At 36.9% G+C, this 26,507-nt stretch overlaps 1 protein-coding gene across 2 annotated transcripts in view; it reads right to left on the reverse strand.

The window, feature by feature from the left end:
• Positions 1 to 4,846: 4,846 nt before the first annotated feature.
• The window catches only part of Rif1 (replication timing regulatory factor 1), a 57,105-nt gene continuing 35,444 nt past the window's right edge, over positions 4,847 to 26,507 (reverse strand). For both annotated transcript variants that reach the window (XM_055600382.1, XM_055600381.1), the window contains exons 23-35: positions 25,296 to 25,498; positions 23,090 to 23,189; positions 22,308 to 22,427; positions 21,370 to 21,521; positions 20,857 to 20,940; positions 20,728 to 20,779; positions 17,086 to 20,202; positions 13,506 to 13,652; positions 13,151 to 13,228; positions 12,946 to 13,061; positions 11,779 to 11,932; positions 9,243 to 9,351; positions 4,847 to 8,689 (exon numbers count right to left, since the gene is read on the reverse strand). In XM_055600382.1, the coding sequence (XP_055456357.1) occupies positions 8,490 to 8,689; positions 9,243 to 9,351; positions 11,779 to 11,932; positions 12,946 to 13,061; positions 13,151 to 13,228; positions 13,506 to 13,652; positions 17,086 to 20,202; positions 20,728 to 20,779; positions 20,857 to 20,940; positions 21,370 to 21,521; positions 22,308 to 22,427; positions 23,090 to 23,189; positions 25,296 to 25,498 (4,632 nt within the window). In that variant the 3' untranslated portion in view covers positions 4,847 to 8,489. The remainder of the gene's footprint in view (positions 8,690 to 9,242; positions 9,352 to 11,778; positions 11,933 to 12,945; positions 13,062 to 13,150; positions 13,229 to 13,505; positions 13,653 to 17,085; positions 20,203 to 20,727; positions 20,780 to 20,856; positions 20,941 to 21,369; positions 21,522 to 22,307; positions 22,428 to 23,089; positions 23,190 to 25,295; positions 25,499 to 26,507) is intronic.

Consider the following 26,507-nt stretch of genomic DNA (forward strand, 5'->3'; position numbering starts at 1 on the left):
TCACTATAGATGGTTGTGAGCCACCACATGATTGCTGGGATTGAACTCAGGACCTCTGGAAGAGCAGCCAGTGCTCTTAACCTTTGAGCCATCTCTCCAGCCCAGAAACCAGATTCTTAATGTATCACTCAAATGAGTAATAGTGTAAGCGGCTCACTCTGAAACTTCACCCAAAAAAGACCTTCATTAGCTGCATTTCTATGAACATTCCTATCTTCCAAGTATCCAAAGAACAGCTCTGAATACTCCAAATGGATTTCCTATATGATAGTTCCAAACATTTCAATAATTTTCATATGGGAAACATGTCTGTCACAATATCCCAAGCTTCAACTACCAACTTCATACCATTCATTTTTTGTGTTCTGAGGCAGGGTTTCTCTGTGTAGCCCTGGCTATCCTGGATCTCACTCTGTAGATGAGGTTGGCCTACAACTCAATATATCCACCTGCTTCTGCCTCCTCAGTGCTGAGACTGAAGGTATGTACCACCACCATTTGCCTCCCCCACCCCCCCAGTGGTGGGGGCAACACTGGAAAGAAAATATTTGGTTTATTTGGTTTGAGTAAGGTGTTTCTGAAAGCTTGAGCATTTAAATACTCTGTTCCTGTGGAAAAGACAGCATCTTCAACAAATGATGCTGGTCTAACTGGATGTGTACATGTAGAAAAATGCAAATAGCTCCATATTTATTACCCTGCACAAAAACTAAAGTCTAAGTGGTTCAAAGACCTCAACGTAAAACCAGACACACTAAACCTGTTAGAAGAAAAAGTGGGGAAGAGCCTAGAACTCATTGGCACAGGAGACAACTTCCTGAACAGAACACCAACAGCACAGGCTCCAAGAGGAACAATCAATAAATGGGACCTCATGAAACTGAAAAGCTTCTGTAAAGCAAGGGACACCGTCATCAAAACAAAGCGACTGCCTACAGATTGGGAAAGGATCTTCACCCACCCTATATCTGACAGAGGGATAACATCCAGAATATGGCAGAGAAACACTTAAAGAGATGCTCAATTTCCTTAGTTCTCAGGGAAATGCAATCAAAACGACCCTGAGATTTCACCTTATACCCATCAAAATAGCTACAATCAAAAACTCAAGGGATAACACATGCTGAAGAGGATGTGGAGAACGGAAAACCCTCCTCCAATGCTGGTGGGAATGTAAACTTCTACAACCACTTTGGAAATCAATCTGGTGCTTTCTTGAACAATTAGGAATAGTGCTTCCTCAAGATCTAGCTATAACCACTCCTAGGCATATCCAAAAGACGCTCAAGTATACAACAAGGACATTTGCTCATAGCAAATAGTTCATAGCACCTCTATTCAGAATAGCCAGAATCTGTAAACAACCTAGATGTCTCTCAACGGAGGAATGGATAAAAAATTTGTGGTATATTCACACAGTGAAATACTATTCAGCTATTAAAAACAAGGAAATCATGAAATTTGCAGGCAAATGGTGGGAACTACAAAAGATCATCTTAAGTGAGATAACCCACAAACAGAAAGACACACATGGCATATACTGACTAGTGGTTATTAGACATATAGTATAGGATAAACATACTAAAATCTATACTCCTAAAGAAGCTAAAACAAGGAAGACCCTAAGAAAGATGCTAAATCCTCATTTAGAAGGGCAAAACACAATAGACATTGGAAGCTGAAGACAGGGAACAGGATAGGAGCCTACCACAGACAGCCTCTGAAAGACTTTACCCAGCAAGGTATCATAGCAGATACAGAGACTCATGGCCAAACTTTGGGCAGAGCGCAGGGAATCTTATGAAAGAAGGGGGGGGGGGGGGAACTGTAGGGGACAGGAGCTCCACAAGGAGAGCAACAGAACCAAAAAAAATCTGGGCACAAGGGTCTCTTCTGAGACTCCAACCAATGACCATTCATGGAGATAACCTAGAACCTCTGCACAGATGCAGCCCATGGCAGCTCAGCATCCAAGTGAGTTCCCTAGTAAGGGGAACAGGGACTGCCTCTTCATGAACTCAGTGGCTGGCTCTTTTATCACTTCCCTCTGAAGGGTGAGCAGCCTTGCCAGGCCACAGAGGAAGACAAAGCAGCCAATCCTTATGAGACCTGATAGGCTAGGGTTAGAGGGAAGAGGAGGAGGATCTCCCATTTTAGTGGACTTGGGGAGAGGCATGGGAGATGAGGGAAGAAAAAGGGTAGGATTGGGAGAGGGAGGGGGCTAGAGTTGGGATAAAGTAAATAAACTGTAATTTATAAAAAAAAAAAAAAAAAATACTGTTCCTGATCCTTAAGGATTACGAAGCACTGATTTATTGGAGATATGGTTAGGGGCAGGCTTATGGTTTCAAAAGCTCCCCTCCACTCCCAGTGCACTGTCTGTTTATGGATCAGGTTATGCATTCTCAGCCACTGCTCCAGTACCCTGCCTGCCTGCCACCATGTTCCCCACCATGATGGTCATGAACATCAATCCCTCTACACGTCTATATTCCAATTAAGCCTCTTTACGTTGCCTTGGTTATGGTATTTCTTTCACAGCAATAGAAAAGTAACTAATGGAAAAACAGGCAGGAACTCAAAGAGAGAACTTGGAGGCAAGAACTGGAGCAGAGGCCATGGAGGAACTCTACTTACTGCCCTGTTCCTCGTGGTTTGATCAGCTGTCTTTCATACAACCTGGGACTACCTGTCCAAGGGTGGCACCACTCCCTGGTTCCTCCCCCATACCTCAGAGTTGCCTACAGGCCAAATTGATGGAGTTATTTTCTCAGCAGAGGTTATCACTTTCCAAATGGCCCTAGTCTGTGCCTGCAAATCTGGTGTATAAATGAATGCAGAATCTTACAACTTACTCTGACTTAATAACTATGGATTTAGAAATCTATGGAATAAAGCAGAATAAATCAGAAAATTTTACAAAACAACTCAAGAGAAATGGAGAAGTGGAGGAGGATACGTTTGTTGAAATGCCATAATGCTCATAAACTTAGATCAGGTTGACATTGGATCATGCTTTCCTTACTCCCTTCATGTCTCAATAATATAAAACATAGATATAAAAATCAAGAATAAAAAAACAAATACCAGAAATAAGATCTTACACTTTTATTTTAAATAAAAGTACATTTAAAAATAGTCTCACAGGGCAATTACACCCAACTCCCAATTTTACTATGAAGCAGATTCAGTAACCATAATGTGCCCAACACAGTAAGGCTGTCTGCTGACTGTTAACACGACTTCGCAAAATAGTGCCCTTACTTCTTATTTCCTAGTATAGTTAATAATAAAATTAGTAGGTATTTCTGTTATATATTAATTTAAAATTAGAAAAACTCATCAAATATACTCTGAGAACATGACTAAACTTTGATTAAGGGCAGCAAAATAGGAAAGCAGCCAAACACACCCTGATTGCCACAATACAACTATTTCTGGATAACAAGGATTTTTTTTTTTTTTTTCATCTGCTTCAAATACTTTAAAAAATTCTTCCCCCAAAATTTTAAACACAGAAGAGGAAATGAGACTGGAAAGATGGCTCAGTGACTAAGAGCAAAGGCCACTCTAGAGTATCCAGGATCAACTCCCAGTACCCATACCATATGCCAGCTCCAAAACCATCTCTAACTCTAATGCCAGAAGATATGTCCTCTCTTCTGGCCTCTGCTGGCACTTCATGCACATGTTGCAGATGTAAAAGCAAGCAAAACACCAACACCCACACACAAGACTGGAAGTAAGGCATCGTTTGCTCCCTGCTGTAACGACTAGGTTATCCATCCTACTATACTCTACTTTCCATACGCAATTTTGGTTTCTCCTTAGAAAATTCTTACTCTATAAAAAAATAAAATGCTTTGGATTCTTATTAAACTAAAGTTTGTTTGTTTCATGACATTATCATATTGAGCAAGAACCAAGGCTTCCTTTCAGTTAGACATCAACTGCAGGGAATATAGGTAGAGTACTGAACAAATGTTTTGTTATATTTGTCAAAAGAGGGTCTGTCTCTTATAGCCTTGAGTCTTGCTACCGTCTCTATCTTCCAAAGCTAGGATTACAGACACAAGCCAAAACAACCCTTGACTGTGTATTTTAAAATAATCACTTATGTTAATTGTGAAAACAAAGTTCCACACATTTAAAGTATATTTTAAAATATGTATATATAATGTTATGTATTATTAAAAAAAAAAAAGCTGTTTTCAAAATACACAATTGACTGTCCTTACACCAAATGGTTTTATCATCAAATTTTTGACTAAGCGGGTATCAAATAGTAGCACATACACACTGTTAATGCCTACCTACACTGGGAAGTTGGAGGCAAGCAGATCTCTGCAACAGGGCAGCCTGATCTATATCAGGAGCCAGGTCTCAAAAAAATTGGGGTTGGGGGTAAGGGTGGGTGTTGAGGATGGAGGACTTTGGGGCCAACCCTGGCAATAAAGTAAGTTCCATACCAGCTGGGGCTAAAGACTGTTGCAAAAACAAACTCAGCTCTATTTCCCTCTGTTGTATCACTTCCCTGTGCATTAAAAAGCATCTCTGTTTAATGTTAGAGTTAGTTCTATACTGAATTACAAATCAGCAAAGAACATTTCCCTCTGCTATAACTGAAGCATAAAAGGAACACAGAAGAGGCTGTTCTTTTTGACCACAGCAATTAAAAATGATGCCTGAATTTTCCTATCACATAAAAGGCCACAACATGTATACTACTGGTACTTTCCAGGAACATGAAAACACCTACAACTCAGGTCGTATCTTCTTTTAATTGAAGGTTCAGTTTATAAAGAAAAAAATGTTTTGACAAAATTGTAACATTTACCATTTAAGAACCCAGTGAAGTTGCATAGCTAGTAAGAGCACTTTTATAAAGTAGTTACCCTTAAACTTGAAGGACATGGACTTTAATGAATACTTCGACAGTAATACATAAACCAGGCACATAACACATATAACCTTTAACTGAATGATCAGAACCTGTGGAATCCATTACCATACCTATAATCAAAACATTTGGGAGGCTGAAGCAAGAGGGTTGTCATCTGTTTGAGAATAAATAATCTACATACTGAGTCCCAGGCCAGTCTGAGCTAGAGTTTCAGTAATGAACACAGGCTTCTGCTCCAGCCAGGTGTCACCCCAATAATGGCCACAACTGCTGTTGGATAGCCTGCTATACTGACAAGCTTCCTCTGAAATCAACAACAAATAATCAAAAATGAAACAAACCTGAACCATCTCAGTCAAAGCTGGACGCATTGCCAGTAATAGACACTGTTAAGTATTTTCATTGATTTCAGAATCAACTTTATTATTTTAATAACTTTATCTTAAACCAAACAAAATATTCCAACTAATTAATATTTGCAGAACTTAACATCGATGTATGTATATATCAAGACCTGCTTCCCCCAGATTTTTGGGTTTTAAACAGGTTCTTATATTGTAGACCAGGTTGGACTTAGCACAAAGCAATTATCTTCCTCAGCCTCCCAGGTACTGGAATTACAGTTACAAGCCACCATATTCGCATACAATTATTAACATGACTGACATTCTAATGACCCTTAAATATATGAGTAAATTTCTGGCTAACGTTGAGTTGTACAAGAAAACAGAGTCCTAAAGCAAAGTCATTTGACAACTGTGCCTATAATCTTTAGATTTAAATTCTATTGACAAACTGTATTATTAACCTGATTAATTGGACTCATCACCCACTATTTGAAATGCAATGAAAGATCCTGCAGTCTCAGGAATAGTTTAACTTGCTGAAACAAAAGGACATCTTTAGTAATAAACTAAGTTTGAACATGAAAATCCACATTCATAGACATGAAAAATTATACAATTTATAGCTTCTTAAAAAAAGAAGAAAAAGATTAAGATGGCTTAGCAGTTAACAGCCCTTTCAGAAAACTTGGGTTTGATTCCAGTACCCTCAAGGTAGCTCACACCTGTCTATAACTCTGAATGTTGTTACTGAACCAGGCATGTACATGGTACACATATATCTACATTCAGGCAAAACACTCATGAACAGAAAAAAATTTTAAATTACATATTATTTGTTATCTATGCACATGTGTGCACTATGTACATACAGAGGTCAAAGGACCACTCTCCTTCTACCACATGGAACACAGGGATGGAACTCAAGCCATAAACAGGTTTGTTAGAAAGCACTATTATTTCAACTCTTTAATTTTTGTTTAAAAACATACAACAATTAAGGCATCACATTTGAATGCAACATGCTTTAAAAAAAAAACTATTAAAAAAGATCTGAGAAAAGGGGGAATTCCATGTAATAGTAAATGATACATTGTAGACAACTCAGAAATACTGACATAAAAGTTTGAAAAAAAAAAAAAAAGGTTAGGCCAGAAATACTGAAAATAAGGTGACTCAGCCCTACTTTTCTATAACCTTAAGAACAATAAAAATTCAATAAGCTGACCTATAGTATCAATTATATTTTAAAACACAGCCTCATTGAACTGTGACTTCACTAAGATCTGTGCTTTTATTAAATTCAGAAATTTAAGCAACTGTTTTGGTCATATTTCCTGCTAAACTCTGAGCTTCCTAAGAACTTTGCTGTGCCAACAAGTGAGTAGACAAGAGATAAAGAATGCAGTTTGTACAATGAACACTCATTCACCCCACATACTCCTGACTAATCATTCCTGCTCACTGAATATTCATACACATCCCAATACTTAATTAGAGCTACAGTCAATACAAACCATGATTATTAATGTTTTTAAAAACTAGTGTTTTTCTCATTAGTCATTGACTCCTAAGTCTTTAGTCTAACAATTCCAGAATTCTTAGGACCCTCTGTAGATAAATATATTTAGTTCCAAAAATATCTGTAATGAACTATGATTATGAAAAATGATACCAACTTCATTTCCTAGGGACAGCACGTATATCACTGCTGGAAAAACTACAAAACTACAAAAGGAACTAGCTTTACAATTGCTTTGTCTTTTTAAGCAGGGAATAAACTAAGTTTGAAACGAAGATCACTGACTGACTTTTATTCAGAAATGAAATAAAATCTATCTTTTGGGAAAACATAAAACACAGCCAGGCATAGTAGCAAAATACCTGCAATCCTAGAACTCTGAATCCAGGAGGATCATAAAAGCTCAAAACCAGCCTGGATATATATAGAGACCTTATCACAAAACAAAACAACAAAAACACAAAACAAATATGTGAAGTCAAATACTAACTACTTGGTAAAATTTACAAATGGTTTAATTATATATCCTGTTTGTTTGTTTTTTTAACTAGACAAACATACATTTTAAAAGGGCAGTTTCCAACTTCAAGTTTAGTTTTCAATGTATGTGAAAAACCAGGTATCTCTACAGACGTTTTATAGTACAACCTGCAATGAAAATGCCCAGGCTAACTCTCCATTAAGAAGAAACATATGAGGCACATTTTCTAGTGGCTGGAATCCTCTTCCAAACCAAAAGAAAAACAAAAAGGAGGAAAAAAAAAAAAAAAAAAAAAAGTTGCAGCATGTAACATTTTCTGGTTCCAATAATTTTAATTATTCTGGACACTTTAGAAAATAAACTCATGTTTTAACTAAATACAAAACTATCTGTTGCTTTATTTGTAGATTGACTCCTACAAATATCCATAATAAGTCCATGAACTACTTTTACTATCCATATGGATATTTTAATATTAAATATATACAAATATTTCTATTAAACAAAACAATCATATTCACAAGAAGCTGCAGAAAAACTCATGCAATTAATGAAGGCTGAACTTTATAAATTAAAAAACATTCTTTTATACATAATGTACAAACAGTCATGCATTTAAGAGTGAACACTATACCTCATAAGAGCACATTTTCACAGGCAAATGCTGCTGCATAAATACTTGTCAATGCCGAATGAATGGAATCTCAGTGAATTAAGCATTATTTTTTTAGCGCCCAACAAGTTGAAATTTGGTATTTCTCTCAGAAGTTCTCTACAGCTGTCACCTTCAGGAAATGCTCTCATTCTTCTGCATCTCAGTACAGGTGTTGCACCAGGCACAACAAATATAAATACTTTCAAAGAGTATAAACACCTCTATCAATTCAAAATAGTGTAAATAAAACTTTTCTATCTTAATTAAAATAATTTGTATGAGCTACACCAAAAAATATGCATGAGTTGAAGTATTAAAAAAACGTATGTGTATTTTGTTTGCTTTCAAGTTTCAGTAACATTTAAATCTCTTTAAAAACTATGTACTGGCCAAGAAAATACAGGAGAGAAAAGATCTTCATTAATGAATGTATAAAACTGACCTAGTAATTCACTGCCTTTTAGGATTTGATTATTTTATCAACTTTACAAAGTTTCCTCTTTAAATGGTGCAGACTTTTCTAAAAACAAAAAAATAAAATCTGGTGAAAAAACTTTACATTTCTCTTACAATACTAAGAATCTTCATGGGCATGATCTCCAGCGTGACTGTAGATTTCTTATTATAGAGTTTGCCATGGTACCAAGTTTCTCATGCATTTCAAATAGCTGGCTTCCAGAGTAACTGTAGAGGTCTTCTGAATCCAGCTGAAGAGCAAGAGCACTAATTTGTGCCACAAGATTTTTAGACAATGGGTTATCTAAAGTCACAGGATCAATCAAATCTAGAAAACAACAACAACAACAAAAAAATAAATAAAAAACTAAATATAACCAGTTTTAAAAAATCATCTGTATCTCCTATCAAACTGAAAAGGAGAGGAAATGGGCTGAGGTACACACACTTGCTCAGGAAAACAATGCCAGAAAAATCTGCCACAATTTGTTACTCTGTGCATAATATAACTGAACAAAATGTCAACGTCTGTATCACCTTGATGGACTGTATACTACTTAGAGAAAACCAGGTTGACACACCTAAAATTAACAGGTCCCCCCAATGAACTTGGCAGGGGTGAGGGTGGGGGATAGGTAAATTAACAGTTGTGGTCAATTAAAACTAAAAGCAAGCCAGGTGTGGTTAGGGTACAACTTAATCCCAGTACTCAGGGAGGCAGAGGCAGGTAGATCTCTGTGAGTTCAAGGCCATCCTCCAGGGCAGCCAAGTCTACACAGAGAAACTATCTCAAAAAACCAACCAACCAACACAAAACAACTAGTTAAGTTTTTCAAGACAGGTCATATTAAAAATGAAACTACTGGGCTTGGCTAGCATACCTGAGGCAAGCCTTTCTTCATCAGTGGAGAGGGTCTTGCTCTCTGCTCCATTTACCGCCTTCTCAGAAATATCAAAAACTGGAATCTCTTCAAGTCCACGAGATTTCATCTTGATGATACATTTACAACAGTAACAGAAATAACAAAAATTTATTTTTATCAGGAATGACAGGAGATGCCCCAAAGTCAATAATCAACTCAGTCTTAGAAAAAAAAAAAAACACATCACCAAAACTACAACTACAAAAAGAGTATCAAAATAGGCATGGTGGAGAAATTCTGTAATCCAAGACGCCCTGGAAACAAATGCAGGCCAGCCAGGGCTACACAGAGAGACACTGCCCAAAGCATTTCTTCAAAGGGAGCTAGAAATTTATTATATAACTTCTTAGAAAACATAGTAATAGTAATTGATATAATTTCCCAAGTTCAGAACTGTGGAAAAGGCAACTCTCAGTATAAATTACTGTGGTTAAATAATCAGTGGCTTTTATTTTCAAAAGCTATAGACAGCTCACTGGTAGAGCAATGCTCAGCAAGCATGGGGTCCTAGCCAAGGGCCAAAACCAAAATAAAACTCTCATAAGGCATCCCAGGTTTCATGGACCACTGTTTAAAACTTAAGACTATTTAAAAACTTGTCACGACTCAACAATCCTGTACACAATGGCACAAATGAAATGAAAATATGACCACATAAAAACCTGAAGGATTTCTTATGAAAACCAAAGGATAAAAGCAACCCATAAGCCCATCAATTAAGGAATGGATAAACAAAATGTGTTTTATCCATAAAATACCACTCAGCTATAAAGAGAGTAAGATTAAATATTAAACCTAGAATGAAATAAATCTAATATACTTAGTCATTATCTACAGACTGCATGGGTCAATTTTGCTTAAATGTGAACAAAATATTATTAGAGTTATTTAGAAATGTACACGTAAGCAAGAAACATTTTAGCATACATCTAAATACATAAATAAAATGTTCACAGCTACAGCCTATTAGCAATAGTTAAAAAATATAATGGAAAGCCAACCATGATGGTATATGCTTTAAATCTGAGCACGAAGAAAGCTGAGTCAGGAGGATCTCTTTGAGTTTAAGGATAGGCGTCTGCATAGTGATTTCCAGGACTGCAAGAGCACATAGTGAGACCTTGTTTCAAAAGGAAAAAAAAAAACAAAAACAAAAACAAAAAGAATGGGCCTATATGGGCCACCTTTGATAAAGGTATTACCATTAGAGCATTTTTACTGACTTAGTCATGTAGAATAATTATGTGTGTGCACATAAATTAATAAATACACTTTTGCACAGAACATGCTTGTAGTGTCCAGTTCCAAAGGCTAAGACACTCTTGGCTTCCATGAAGTTCTGCATGCATGTGGTACACGTGGGCAATCACACATAAATTTAAAAAAAGAAAAGAGTAATCTTTTAAAAATGAGAAAATATTTCAAAAATTCCACCTGTAAGATTGTAAATTAATAGTACAGCTTCTGGGTTTTGCTTTTATTCAATTACCACGTCAGCACATGTTTTTAAGTATCAGGAAAAAAAAAAAGTTATTTCAAGAATACAGTTCATATTCTGAATAGATGGCAAACCACACTTTGGAAAATCCTGACTGACAGTGGTTTTCATCCTCAACATTTTTCACTTATCAACAATTTCTAATACTTTCAATGAATAGCTCTCTGAATGGGTTTCAGGACAGGGCACGATCCCTTATATTGCATAAAAATATTTTCTGTAAACACTTTCACGAGAGGTTATAATCTAAAACCTGTCCCAGGATGTTCATATATAATGTGGACAGGAAGAATAAGAAAAGTCACATACATGCCATATATAAGTTAAAGATTGATATCTCAAACACACATTAAAAAAAAAGAACTGTAATGCATAAATCTGCTGTAGTCTTAAGACACATTTGGATATGAGCACCTAGGTTTTAGGAATACTATCCCTAAGAGCCACCAGTTGCTGGAAATGAAAAGGGAGAAAAGACATTAGATGACAGATTTAAAAAAAATCCAGAATACATAAAAACAGAATAAATGAACAAATTTCCCAGGAGGATACAGAAGTTTTAAATAACAGACAAGATAAAAGCTTTTGTTATTATGTTGGTAGAATACTTTTTGCTGTTTGTCTGCCTGTCCTTGTCTCTTTTTTTAAAGGCAAGGTCTTGCTATGGCCCAGACTGTACTCAAGAAGTGTTGATCCAACTGTCTCAGCTTCCTAAGTACTAAGACGCAAATCCTAACTTCGAACTGGATCATTTATTAAAATATGACTCTTACTGGAGATAGCTGAGCAGCTAAGAGCAGTTAAGGCTGCTCTTCCAGACAGCCTAGGTTTGTTTCTCAGCTCTCACACAGCTGTTTGTCACACAGCTGCTCAAACATCTGTAACCCCAGTTCCAAGTCCTCTCTGGTCTCTGTAAGCACTGTACACAAGTGGCACCCAGACATACACAGAGGAAAAACACTTAAATTTAGGTGACGTTAAAAGACAAGTTTTTACCTGTTGCTCATGGTACACTCTGAGAGCCTTTTTTACATTAAACACCTTTGGAGAGCGAATAGGAAGAGTTTTTATTTCAGATGCCGTAAGCGTACTCAAATCGCCAATTGTTTTTATATTCTTGGCTCTGATTAACTGTCCTAGACCTCTTGCCCTTTTGAAAAGAAAAAGGAAAACATAATTATGCTTTTACTGATAAAGTATCTGTGAGCTCTTCTCCACTTAAACAGAGTATATATATAGTTCACGTAGCCCACATAGTGTGATAAGCAAATATCTGGTGATTTAAAATAATATTTGGATCCTAAGAGGTACCTGGATTAAAGAAAGTGAAAATAAAACTATTCCCCTCTATATTCTACACTTTAATAACAGCATAGATGATATCTGTTGTGTTTATACAGAGACAGGCACATTTGGAATAGAAACTCCTGTTTTTATGGCGCCTTCATCAGTTGTATGCTGTTTTTGTTTTAAAAATCTTATCCTATTCCCAGGCCCTTTAAAATGTAACTTCCTGCTAACTTCTATGTGCATGTCTGACACAATTCTCTTGAGATGAATATAAGGAATGTAATTACTCAGTCTTACTGAGTAATTATGCTCTCTGACTGATCAAGCTAGAAATAAAAGAAATTATCTGTTTCTCAAACAATATGTAACAGTTCTCTTAAAGATTTGGGAATATGGGATTGAAGAGATAGCTCAGTGCTTAAGAGCACTTGTTGAACTTCCAAGGGACTCAGAATCAATTTCCATTACCCTTGGGACAGTTCATGGGTAATCCATCTTTTATTCCAGTTTTAAGGGATGTGAGACCTTCTGGCCTCCAGAGGTACCGGCCTCACATAGTATACAGACACACATGCAGGCAAAACGTGAATAAATTCAAGATGCTAATTATATTTCTAAGACTCATAACACAATCAAACAAGATTTAATTGAAGCACTCTTCCAACTCTTAGCCCCAGATTACTCCATTGTTACTGCAGAAAACTAAAACTGCATCCCAAGCAAGCCATGACTGGTAATCCTGCCTCAGCTTCCTTATGAGATGGACTCTCTCCTCTAACTGGGAAATCTTAGAAAAACTATTCCTCAAAATAAAGATGAAAAGCAAACCCTTACACCTCAGAATATGAACCATCAGCTTAAATAACCACTTACCACATGTTTGATGTAATTTGAGGTAAAATAATGTCGACTGATGCTGCACAGTTTACCAAAGCTGGGTAAACGCTTTCTGTTGGGGAAAGCATTGATTCTTTGGCCATTTCTGTAATCTTAAAATAAATTTCAAAAGCTATTAGGTAGAGGTTACAGGACTAAACCTGAAAGTATAAAGTTACATAAAAACTAAAGCACTTCTTACTAAACACTTCTTTGAGCTCTTAAACTTAGAGCTCTGTGATCCTGGGGACAGAAATCCTTTGGTTGTAGTGGTATTATGCTAGATATAAGTAGAGAGAGAGAGAAAAAAAAAAAAAACACTCAGAACCCCAGAAAACTATAATGTTACAACTTAAACTATGCAAATAAAATCAATTGTACAATTTTAGGAAGTAAAAATGGAATAGGATAAACTATTAATTTACCTGAGAGACAGCTGATGGGGATTAGCCTCTCTCCATGAAAAGCAATATAACCAAAGCAAAGCAGTCTGCTTCTTAATCTTTAAACACAAGTTTATATACAATCATATGCATGTTTTAAAGTCCATAGCTTACCTTAGAGTGTGAAGTAGGTGAAGTTTTAACACTTTTTATTATGGGAGAGCTATTTGAAGAATGAGACCTAACAACAGAGCAGCGCCTATCAATGTCATCTGCCAATCCTGCTTGATATATTGGATCTGCAAATGAGACACGTCTAACCTGAAAGTACAGGACAAGTCTTCATTAAGACAAAACTCTACCTACTATGTTGAGTTTGTGCAAAAGTAAGTGTTTCCAAGCTTATTTCACTAGAACCCTCCTGCACAGCTGTTCCATTTCTTAGATATTGCAGTATTAACAGTTCGATCTAATTATATACTACACTACTTCTGCAGTGACTGAAACTAAGTTAACAGTGTACAATATGAAAGGTGTGATGGTGCACACCTTCAATCCCAATACTCAGGAGGCAGGTAGATTTCTGTGAGTTTGAGGCCAGCCTGGTCTACATAGTATAGATTTCCAAGTTCTATCAGTCAGGGCTACATAGTGAGACCCTATTAAAAAACAAAGTGGTGCACACCTGTAATCCCAGCAATCAGGAGCTTGAGGCAGAAGATCACTAAATTGAGACCAGTCTGGGCTTACTCAGTGAGACTTCAGATTTAAAAAACAAGTGCTACAGAGACAGCTTGGGTATTAAAAAATACCAGCTGCCTAACTATAATAGCTAGAGTTCAAATCCTAGAACCGAGTTATCTCTACTTCCAAGATATCTGATGTACCCTCTTCTGGTCTCACCAGGAGCACTGGCTTGGCAGACAACCTTCCATTACCTAATAATCTCTTAAAAAGTCCTGTATAATTTGATTTTAGTTAACCAATGGATTTACATATCAACTAGAGACAGTAATAAATGGCTTCTGGTATATATTAAACACTGTCGTAAACTTGTTCATTAATGTGTATGTTTGTGTGTACACAGGTACATGTGGGCATGGGAAAGTCAGAGGACAACTTTGAAAGGAAAGAGTCATTCTCAAGTGTTGTACAACTTATTTTTGTGTGATGGTTCCTCTCCTGCAACTCCCTGAATTGGCTTACTGAGCCTACAATCGCAGAATTATGTTTATCTCTGCCTCCACAACATTGAGATTAGCAGCACATGCCACCAAGCCCAGGATTTTTTACCTTGGTTCTAGAAATTGACCCCCAGGTCCTCATGCTGGCCTTGCAAACACTTTACCAACAAAGCTATCTCCCTAGACCCTGCTCTAAACTCTTTGAAGGCAATACAAGCATCGTGACTCTAAGGTAGCAATTTTTATCTATTTTAACCTAGCTGTGGCTAATTTGGTTTCAAAAGGTCTACGATAGGTTCATAGTAAGCTATTAGCTATAAATACATAACTGAGAATTCATAGCTATTAATATCATTCCATATTGTCTAAAGTATCTGCCATAGAAAAATGTTATCCTATTTTATCTACAAAGACACCAAATCTGCCTTATTGTATAACTAACAAAACCTTAATTGCAGCTCGCAGGAGGCTCTCGGGGAGTTCCAGGAAATCCAGGAGTATACATCTAGATAGAGCCTATCTTCAAAAAACCAAAACAAGAGACAACAAAACTTTTAAGTTCCTACCAACAGTAATAGCTAATTAAGTTGTATGTGCCATCTGAAGAATTCTGCAGCAAATCATGAATTCCAAGTGTCTCATCTTATTAATGCCTTACTGCCCACTACCCTTTGTAGCCCACAAACCCTGTTTTCTAAAAAAAAAAAAAAGAAAGAAAAAGAAAGGCTTATAGCTGCCAAGATGTGAACTCCAGCCAAGCCTGGGTTGCATAGGGGGGGCTCTGTCATAAAAACAAACAAATAAGCAAACAAACAAGAGCTGTTACATCTTCCTCAGTGAATTCATTTCTGAAGTCTCAGTAATTTCCTTTTTTTAAATTCATTTACATTTTATTTTATGTGTATTGGTGTTTTGCTTGCATATTATGTCTGTGTGAGAATGTCATATCTTGGAGTTAGAGAGTTGTGAGCTGCCATGTGGGTGCTGGGATTTGAACCCAAGTCTTCTGGAAGAGCAGTCAGTGCCCTTAACCGCTGAGCCATCTCTCCAGGCCCCTCAGAAGCATTTTGAATGTATCTTCACAGGTTGTAAAACTAAGGCTAGAGAGCAGACTCAACAATTAAGAGTCATACTGGCGCTGGGCAGTGGTGGTACATACATGCCTTTAATCCCAGCACTTCTAGAGGCAGAAGAAGGTGAGTGAGTCTGAGGCCAGACTGGTCTACAGAATGAGTTCCAGAACAGCCAGGAATACACAGAAAAGACCGGTCTCCAAAAACCAAGGTTCCAGCAACACAAGCACCTAACAACTGCCTATAAGTTGATGCCTCTGGTTTCAAAAGGCACCAGCATTCCCAAGCACATAACCTAATATACTCACTCTAAAAGCAGTAAAAACAAATCTAAAGAAAAAAAGTATTTGTAAAACAACGGTAAGCCACAAGATCATACCCCTAACTAGCTGAGACACGAGTGACAGGTCAGCCTGGACAACACAGAAAGATTCCCACAAGCAAGAAAAGGTTAAAAAGAAAAAATAAGTGCTCGCTGAAGGCAAAGATCAAAGCGCCGTGTTCATGTATGCATCCATATGTATAATAATATATTCTACAGTATCGGATCCAATTTGATACAATTTCAAAATTAAGATGAAAAATCAACATGACATCTTTTTTAGGACATGTGTCACTAAGCTGAGGGCATGGTTTATGTTAACCAGAGGTTAAATCTTTCTCATGTATTCATTCAACAAAATAAGTGAAAAGTCGAAGAACTAAAGTAAATTATCTAGATAATCCATTTTTTTCCTCAAGCTTCATGTGTATAGTTCAGTGCAATTGAGACAGACTTCAGAAAATTCTAAAGAGGCCTGGGAATCTCTCAGTGACAAAGCATGTGTCATGTGCCGCATATATTCAATGGATTGCACATATATTTGCAATGGATTCCAACCTCCACAAGGAACAAAACCTGAGAATAGCAAGTGAAAAGCTAGTTGGTGGCATGTACCTCAGTTAACCCCAGTGGCTCAGTGATATATAAATGGGGCCCTGGATTCAATCTCCAAACCAGTAAAAGGGAGTTAAGGATTATGGGAAAGGGGAAATGAGGGAGTTACAAATTATTTTATCTGAATCAGAATGATGTTTTTTTTTTGGGGGGGGAGGGTCAGAGAGTGTTTCTCTGTGTAGCCTTGGCTGTCCTAGAACTCACAGCAATCTGCCTACCTCTGCCTCCCAGAGTGCTGGGTTTGAAGGCTTGAGCCACCATGCCTGGCAATTAGAATGATTTTTATGCTAATACGTCCAAGAACACATAAGTGCTGAGACTTTTTGATCAACAGCAATCAGTGCTGCCTGGCTTCTTAAATCTAGTTTCACAAATTGCATTACCGAAGAGAAATATCCTAATGAGACCCAATCATTATGTCCCATGTGCACAAGTGTATCAGGTCCTTTACATGACCACCACAGCAAATAGTGAGTGATCATGATCCTAATACCCTGTCCCAGCAACCACATATTACAAGCAAACATTCTATTCATTACAGTCAATGTCATTTCTCCTACCTTGTTAACAGGTGATGAAATCTCCTCTTCTTGGGATCTTTTCAGTCCTCTCTTTAAAATGCTTGTAGATGGGGAAGCCAAAGGTGACCAGACACAGCGTGCCTGCATACCACTAGGACTTTCATTTGCTGATCCAAATGAGGAATCCAGCTCTCTTAATTTTTCAGGAGATGCATTATTGCTTTCTGCTACCAGTTCAGAAGCCACTTCGGGTATCAGAGACTGTGGTAATTCCTCCACTTTCTCTGAAGGAAGGCAAATTTCCTGCAGAGCATCATTTCCCACTGCAGTTTGACTGCCACATTTTGTTTCAAATCCAATGTTTGCTTCAGTTTTGTAATCAACATTTCCTTCTTCCATATTCATTTCAACTGTGTCACTGACAAAATTCTCTGTGTTGACATCTTGTCTTCTGATCAGTGCTTCTTCAGATTTAGAGGTGCTAGCAATCATGTCCCTATCCTTTTCCCTGACACTGTCAATTTCAGTCTTCACCTGAGCTACTATTCCTGCTCTGTCACTTTCCATTTCTTTGTTCAATTCCTCACACAATCCTGAATCAGGCTCATTGCTATTCCCTTCTAATTCCCCACTTGCTGGATGCTCGGTCTGAACATTCTTGCTTGCAAATATGGTATTATCAGGATGACCCATACCAGAATTAGAGTCCTCAGTGACTAGGCATTCAGCATTCACTTCACTTGTGACTGCTTCAAATTCATCTTTTTTATTATCTTCCTCTGTTGACACATCTACAGAAATATCCATTTGGGTACTTTTCTCTTCAGAGATGGCATCTCCAAACGTGTCATTTCCTACATCTAATTCCATAGTTTCAACTCTCTCTGGACTGGATCCAGGTGTTACTTTGCATCCCCTCCCTACATCACTGATGTCAGACTCTCTTTTCAGAACAGATTCTGGACCTTCTACTTTGTTATCTACAAGATATTTCTGTGAAATGTCCTTGGAATCACCTAAGCATGGTTCCTCGGCAGCACTGTATTTTTCATTACATGGCTCTTGGATTTCAGATACTGCTTCACTAGTATCAGCATTGTAAGTTTCTTTCATATTTACTACTTCAGATGGAAGAGAATTTTGACTCTCTTCTTCCAATTCAGTTTCACACTTAATTAAGTCATCAGTAGTATCATTCTCTTCTTTAAGGCCCAAGTGAAAATTCACAATAGACTGTACATCTACCAACTTTGGTTCAGCGTGCTCACTAGCTTCACAGGTTTCAGATAAAGTCTCGGGTGCTTGCATATCTGTCTTATTTGTCTCTGTGCTATTTATGGCAGAATTTTCTGTGTTTTTTATCCCAGTAAAGGACCTTTCCAGTGATTTCCCCCCACAGCAGTCACAACTTTTAGATTTCCTGACTCTCCTGCTTCTTTTGTGTTGGCACTCAACTCCTTGGGAGCATTTTTCAGGAGACACAGAGATGTCTGGTGTCCCAGTTTTTAAGCATTCTCTCACATTGCTATCAGCATCCCGCTTATGTAATCTCTTACTGGCATTCCTAGTTCTGAGATTTGTTTCTGGCACAGGCAGACTTGAAAATGAACTGTCTACACATTTGCTAGTCTTACTTTTGTCCTCACCTGTAACTGGCATATCAGAAACTTGCAGTGAATCTGAAGACCCAGAACCCTGAAGGATTACCCTATTATCATTTGTACTTTTTTCACAAATCTGAGTCATTGCATCTGTATCTACTTCAGGAACAGTCTGACCATCATGTGTCTGATATGCAGTTTTTATACATTCGCCTTCAACCAATTTTTCTTGTTCTTCAATGTCAACACTATCATTGCTTTTATTTTTCCATTTCCCAGATCGTTTCTTTTTAGAAACTTCTTCCTTTGCTTCAGAACTATCAGATTCTGAGTTTTCAACACTGGAAATCAAACCACGAGATGCTCTTCTTGTTTGATAACGTGTCCGTCCTCTTAGAGGTTTCTCAGATGACTTGTCCTGAGTACTGCCTCCCTCAGAACTAACATTCTCAAGATCTGGTTTTCTTTTCTTTTGGTCAATTTCAGCATTACCAGTGGGTTCCCCTAACATTTTCTCATGTAAACTATTTTCAGTTAAATTTTCCTGTACAGATGGCTCAGCAATTACCTTTTGCTTGGGCAACTTGTCATCTTTTATATGCAACAGACTCTTTGAAACTGGTTTTTCTTCTTCCTTCCGTCTATCCTTTTTTTGTTGACCATTTTCTTTATCTTGGCTGTCAGTGAAAGACTCCACTACTTCTGAACGCCGCCTTGAAGACCGTCTGAGTGTTTTTAGATTTGGAGCTACTGCAGCTTGATTGTCTTCACTTACTATTTGATCTGCTGCTGCAACTGGGAGCGTATTTTCTTTAGATTCCATATTAATGCCTATGTTTTTCTCTTCTGTAGTTGAGTCTTCCAAAGACGCACTTTCTACTGTTGGTTTAGAATCTCTATCTTCATGCTCTGGTGTAATTTCAGAAGGTTGATCATAATTTTCTGACACATGTTCTGCCTGACTGAGCAAATCAGAAGGGCTATTTTCTAATGAATGTTCTTCCTGATCAGATCTCAGTGAAGGTTTAGACTTTTTATTAACTGACTGCTCAGCTTTATTCCATCTCCGGCCTGATTTCTTACCTCCATTCACTAACTTTTCTGAATCAGATTTTGAGTTAGTCACTTCTCTTTTCCTTGCTTTAGGTGGCAAATCAGTTTTAGTTGTGTTTTCCTGGTTATTTCTCACTGTAACAGTGGATGACATGTTATTCAAAGGGGATGGGCTAAAAGGTCTATTTTCTGAACCATCAAATTTCTCCAAAGTAATAAAGGTTTGTCTCCTACTCGTAGGCTGTGGAGAAGTTCCAGAAACAGTGGCATTAGAAGCTGAACTACTGCTGACTGACAGTAAAGTTTCTGTACTAGATGAACATTCAGTTGACATCTTTGATGAAATTAACATGTCTTTTCTAGCATCAAAACCAGTGTTCAGCGCTTCTGGATTGGTTTCCGCAACAGAACCACAGTCACTTGGTAAAGAAGCCTTTTTAGAATGCTCATCCATACCACAGTTTTCCGGGGCATCTTGATTGATGAAAATGGCATTCTCTTCCTACACAAAACCATACAGATTACTTAGTAAAACATTATTTTCTTGGAAAGGTTAAACATAAAATTGTGGTAAATTTAAGATTTTCATGGAAACTTAAATCTCTGGTAAATCAAAAGATACTAACTTCCAAAAATACGGCGAATGTTCAAAAATTAACAGCAAAGAACTGTTAGCATGCTTTACCCTGATCACCTTCAGTTAAAGCCACATTGGAGGCCATGACTGGTGGGAGGTAGAGGGAGAATAGCAGGCATCTAAGAGGAACTACAGCTTCACAGTAGCTCTAGGACATCCTGGGCTACATGACATAATGCCTTTCTAACTGCAAAATCATGCAAAGTGTATTCTAAATATATACATATGTATAATTCTGTTAGTGTACAGTTTATAGAGTTAGAAGATTAATATACACCTTAATAATTAATGAATGATTTACAGCATTTATAATTTACATCCTTGTAATTCATAGGCTCTCATAACAGATGTATGGTTATAAAAGCCCTAAAGTTCAAACATTGCTTATACCTTAATTATCTTGGCATCTTCTTTCGGTTTTTCAGTTAAAGTGAGGCTTTCCCTAAGATAAATAATTGTACAAATTAGATTATTTTAATTATATAATTAGAAAATTAGTCATAGGGGTTTTGTACTTACATTGATTCTTCTTGACTAAACTGAGCAGAAAATAAGGTGTCTTGTGAAACATCCAGATTATTATACAAGGCAGGAATATCACACCTAGAAAAAAAATCTTATATATAAAATTCCAAAACCCTGGTGATACATACTCTACCATCAAAAGTTAAATTATAATTCTATCAAACTATATTTTATGATTCATATAAAAGCTTATAATTTCTCTAAGAAATTACTTTCCCTTCCAATATACATATACCTCTGTAAAACAAAGTTTAGAAACACTAGGCACATTACTGGGTAAATTTAAATATTATGAAATGTCATCATGTATATAGTCCATCATCTGCCATTAAAATTTAGTATATTCAGGCTAGTGTAGCAGAGCTTTAATGGAAGAACTCTTGCCTCCCATAACAATGTCCAAGGAATGATCTCTTCAGCACACCAAAAAAAACTAACAAAATTATAGCACAAATCTTAGTCCACAACAAAGCTGCACAAAGCTCAAGATTAAAAAAGCCCACAAACCGTTTTGTCTTGAGTACTTCTTTCTGGTGCTCAGTCAGAATCCTTGCCTTAGCCTCTTTTCCTTCTGGAGGTATGAACACAAAGTCAGTTGACTTTTCCTCTTCCAAAAGCTTACCACTCTTTATTTTTGGAGATGAAGATTCTAGTTTCAGCTGTAGGTTTTTTAAAAGTAAATGTATGAGTTTCCAAATGATTTCCTAATTCTTTTATGTTTTCTAACACTCTGGCATTATTTTTTTTTTAATATTACTTTTCAATAGTGATTACAAAGTATGAAATCTATACCCCCTCTTCATTTGAAGACAAGGTCTCTTTATGTAGTGTAGGCTGAACTTATTCTCTGGTCTCAGCCTACCAACTGCTAAAATTGTAAGTATATAAATAAATCCAATACAATATTCACAGTAAGAAATTAAAAGCCAGGACTGGAGAGATGGCTGCTCTCCCAGAGGATCTGGGTTCATTTCCCTACACCCACATGGCAGCTTACACCTATCTGTAACTCCAGTTCCAGTAGATCTGATACCCTCTCACCAAAATAAATACTAAATATTAAAAAAAAAAATTAAATGTCCTTCACTTCCTCCTACTTCTAATACATGTTTTACCTAGACAGTACATTTCTATTTAAAATTGTTAAGCTATATAACTAAGTTCTAACCAAGACATCTAAATTATTGTCATGTATTATTACTATATTCTTTACTCGACCTTTTGTCTCTTCTAATCATGAAAATAAAAAAGAGAACATTATAGGTTTGCCATTACTAAGGAATAACTCTGGGCTTATATCCACACACTACAACACCCATCTTTAACTATCATCCTGCCAAAATTTATTTAGGCTTTCATAGCCGTTTATTCCAAATAAGAATTTTGTGTATTTGAGCTAGCTAATATTAGTCAAAATTCTACTAAATATACTTTTGAAAACATACTTTGGCCGACAGTTTCACATTTTCTTTTTTATCCTTTGTATGTGCCAAAATGGAGTCTCTCTTTCCACTTGATTTTCTTTCCATGCCACTTATCTTGACATTTAATTGTGAATTTTCTGTCTATTAACATAAAAACAAACACGTTAAGTACATGTCTACTGTTCTGCTTCTCCTGTTTAAGTTGTCAAGATCAGTCTGACTAACCATTTTAAATGGTGTACATCTTGTGACTACTATGGGGGAAAAAAAAGGAAAGCATCTGCTTGTGTAATTAGTTTTACTGTCTTTACTTTTTTGTGAACTCTGAAAACAAAACTTGTGACTTGTATCAAATTACTAGACTCAAATACATCAAACGTGAATTTTAGAAAAAAAAAAAAAAAAGAAGAAAAAAGAAACTTTGACATTCTAGAATATATAAAGCCCAGGTAGGATGGAGAACAAATGTATATATGAGCACATTTTTCTCTTCTACCAGGCTCTATAATCTTGACATGCAAAAAAAAACTATGCTGAAAAAAACTGAATTGTTTTCTCTGGTGATAATTCTTTTTTTATTTTTTTTGGGGGGGAATTCCTCACAGTAAGCCACTGTATTTTTTTCTTCTGATTTTGAACAAAAGTACACACCTGATCCTGAATGAAAAGCGTGATTTCTAAAGGCCTCACTTCATGTGGGGGTGATGTTACTAAATTATTTCCTGTTCAAGTTCAGATTATTGCTTGATCATTTATATCAAACTACTTAAATTTAAGTTAAAAAAAAAAAAACCACAACTTACTGCATCTAAATATGGTCCACTGGATTCATCCATCATTTCAACACTTTCCAAACCAGGCAACAGAAGCAAAATTTTTTGTTTCGCTTGTCTTAATATTGGTCTTTAAAAAAGCACAGACATATAGTTCTTGAGTAGAGTGAGTACACTTTAGTGATGTTTATAATATTAATTATGTAAGCTGGCCTAAAACTTGCAATCTAGCTCTACAACCTTGAACTTTTGTGGCTATCACATCCGGTTTATGCTGTCATGGCAATACTGCCTAGGGTTTATCAGCTGAGCTATAGCCCGCTATTTTTATGTTGCAAATTGTATCTTGACTTACATCTGTTTCTTACTTACACGTTAAACTGGACAGTTTTCTCTATACTTTTCCACACTTTTCCTCCCCTGGTTTTTAAAGATGGAGTGTCCTTGGCTGTTCTAAACTCACTTTGTAGACCAGGATGGCCTCAGAACTCAGAGATCCAACTGCCTCTGCCTCCCTGAGTGCTGGGATTACATGTGTGCACTACCGCACTCAGCTTTCCTTAACTTTTAAGCAAGCAAGGCATTTCTAGCTTTCTGGAAGGCCAGAGATTACCATGTATTCAAGGCCAAGCTATCATCCAAGTGTGAAACCTTGTCTCAAATTAAACAAACCCAAAACCTACTGAAGAAAAGAGAATGAGAGACAGAAGAAACAAACTCACTCACTCATGAGGTGGTGAAGTGATGGTTTAGTGGTTAAGAACCAGGGAATACAGGCTCACTCCCTAAGACCCACATGTCAAGAGTTCACACGCAACCATAACTTCAGTACTAAAAGATCCAATTGCCTTCACAAGCAACAGGTTTGCACATAAGAGATATACACACAGGTAAAATACTCATGCATATAAAGAAAAAAAAAAAAATCACGGGGACCAGAAATGGCTCAGCAGTAAAGGGCACTGACTGCTCTTCCAGATGACCCAGGTTCAAATCCCAGTACCCACATGGCAGCTCACAACTGTCTGTAACTCCAAGATGTGACACTCTCACGTAGACACACATGCAGGCAAAACACCAATACACATAAAATAAAGGCAAATTAAAAAAAAAAAAATCATGATTTTCAGGTATTAGGAAGTTGACAGGTGGTTCAGAGTATTGGCTGCTGTTCCAAATAAATGGCAGCTCACAGTCCATAATTAGAGTTCATTAGAGATTCAATGCCTTCCCTGGCCTCCACAAGGACCACACATGCAAGTGGTGCACATACCCACATATAATAAGAACACCCACCGAGAGTGGTGGCTTATGCCTTTAATTCCAGCACTCAGATGGCAGAGACAGGCAGATTTCTGAATCTGAAGAAAAACTATCTCAAAAAACCCACCCATGGGGCTGGAGAGATGGCTCAGTGGTTAAGAGTACTGTCTGCTCTTCCAAAGGACCCGGGTTCAATACCCAGCACCTGCATGGCAACTCACAACTGTAACAGAAATTCTAAGGGATCTGACACCTTCACATTAATGCACATAAAATAAAAATTAAATAAAAACACACCCACCCTAAACAAACAAACAGAAAAACAAAGGAATAACACCCATAATTTTTTTTTCTCAATTTGTTTAGAAGAAAGAAAATACAATGGACATGGAGGCATATGGCATTAATCCCAGCACTCAGGAGGCAGAGACAAGTGACTAACTGTGTGTTTGAGGCCAGCCTCAACTACACAGTGAGTTCCAGGATAGCCAGGGCTTTATTTGTCTCAAAAAACTACAAAAACATATACAGAAGTTAAATATTACTGGCTTTATCAATGATCTTCAATTCCTTGTTTAAGGAATTGTTTAATTCCTTGTTTAAGAAAATCCTTGTTTAAGGATTTTCTATTTCATACAGTTTCCCCCCAAAATCATTAAGTCTAACAGGAGTCAATCCATGTTTAATGGCTGCCACATATTCTGATGATACAATTAAATTCTCTGTGCCAGGAAGTGGTGACACACGCCTTTAATCCCAACACTTTGGAGGTAGAGGCAGGCAGGTCTCTGTATTGAAGGCCAGCCTGGTATACGCAGTGAGTCCCAGGACAGCCTAAGCTATATACCCAGAAAGACCCTGTGTCCGAAAAACCATGAGAAAAATAAACTGTGCAGTTTCTGTTAGTGCCCAAATACAGCTTTACAGAATTCTAATAGACCAAGCAGGGGTAAAAGCTGTGATGCTAACATACTTTAATTCCTCGGGATAAACGAGAGCTGTCGCTTTAGCAAATGTAGCATTCCACAACATGGCACTCTGTTTCCGAATCTGTTTATTCTTGTGAAGAAAAACTATGCACAGAAGTGGAGAAAGTTGTCCAAGAAGTTCACTGTCATAGGCTCCAGGGTAGTTCAACTGTAGACAGGCAACAATTTCTCCTAATAGCTTTTCTAACTAGGAAAAGAGTGGGGAAATAAAGGTATACTAAACATAAACTTGCAGCACTTGTTACTATTTCTATTTTTAAAACAGGACCATCTTTTAGCAACTCCACAGTCATCATACATAGGCACCCCTCTTTACACAAACTAATAATCAGTTAACTTTTAAGTACTGTAATTTCATTTGCAGTTATTTGTTATTAAAAGGAAAAAGGTGTCTTATTAAGTATAACAGTAATTATCTAGTTTATCAATAAGATATTATAGCCCACAATTTTAACATAAAAAGGAGTAAGACCTGAAAAAAGTAACAGTATATTCCAAAGAAAAAGAAAAAAAAAAAAAAAAAAAAACAAAACAAAAAAAAAAAAAACCCAAAAAAAAAAAAAAAAAAACAAACACAATTAATTAAAAAAAATAAAAAAAAAAAAAAAAAAAAAAAAAAAAAGGAAGCAATAGGGCTGGGGAGGGTTCAGTAGATAAGAACACTTATTGCTTGTCCTTAGTACAGTTCCCAGCACCTGTACCGCCTGTGATTCTAGCTCCAAAAGATCTGACATTTTCTGACTTCATGGTAGCATTCATTTATACAGAACTATAGACAGATGCACAAACATTAATTTTTTTTTTTTTTTTTTTTTTTTTTTAATGAGGTAAAGATGGCAAGGAGTGAAGTGAAGGCAGTTGCCACTAGGGCTGACAGCATGATTTCCATTCCTGGAAGAAGAGAACTTTTGCTCATGTCCTGACTTTGGTGATACCATGGCATGTATGCATGGATATACACACAGCAAATGTATATATGTAGGTGTAAAATAACAATAATAAAACCACTTCAAAATCAATTGTTTAAGAAAGATTAACTGCAGGAGAGGGGCATGGGAGGAGATGAAGGACGGAGGGTGGGATTGGGAGGGAACGAGGGAGAGGTCTACAACTGGGATACAAAGCGAAGAAAATGTAGTCAAAGTAGAAAAATAAAAATTAAAAAAAAAAAATCCTGTTAGACCACAGGGGAGGAC

This window comes from Psammomys obesus, unplaced genomic scaffold (assembly GCF_907164565.1).
Source record: "Psammomys obesus unplaced genomic scaffold, mPsaObe1.curated_primary_1811, whole genome shotgun sequence".
Classification (NCBI taxonomy): Eukaryota; Metazoa; Chordata; class Mammalia; order Rodentia; family Muridae; genus Psammomys; species Psammomys obesus.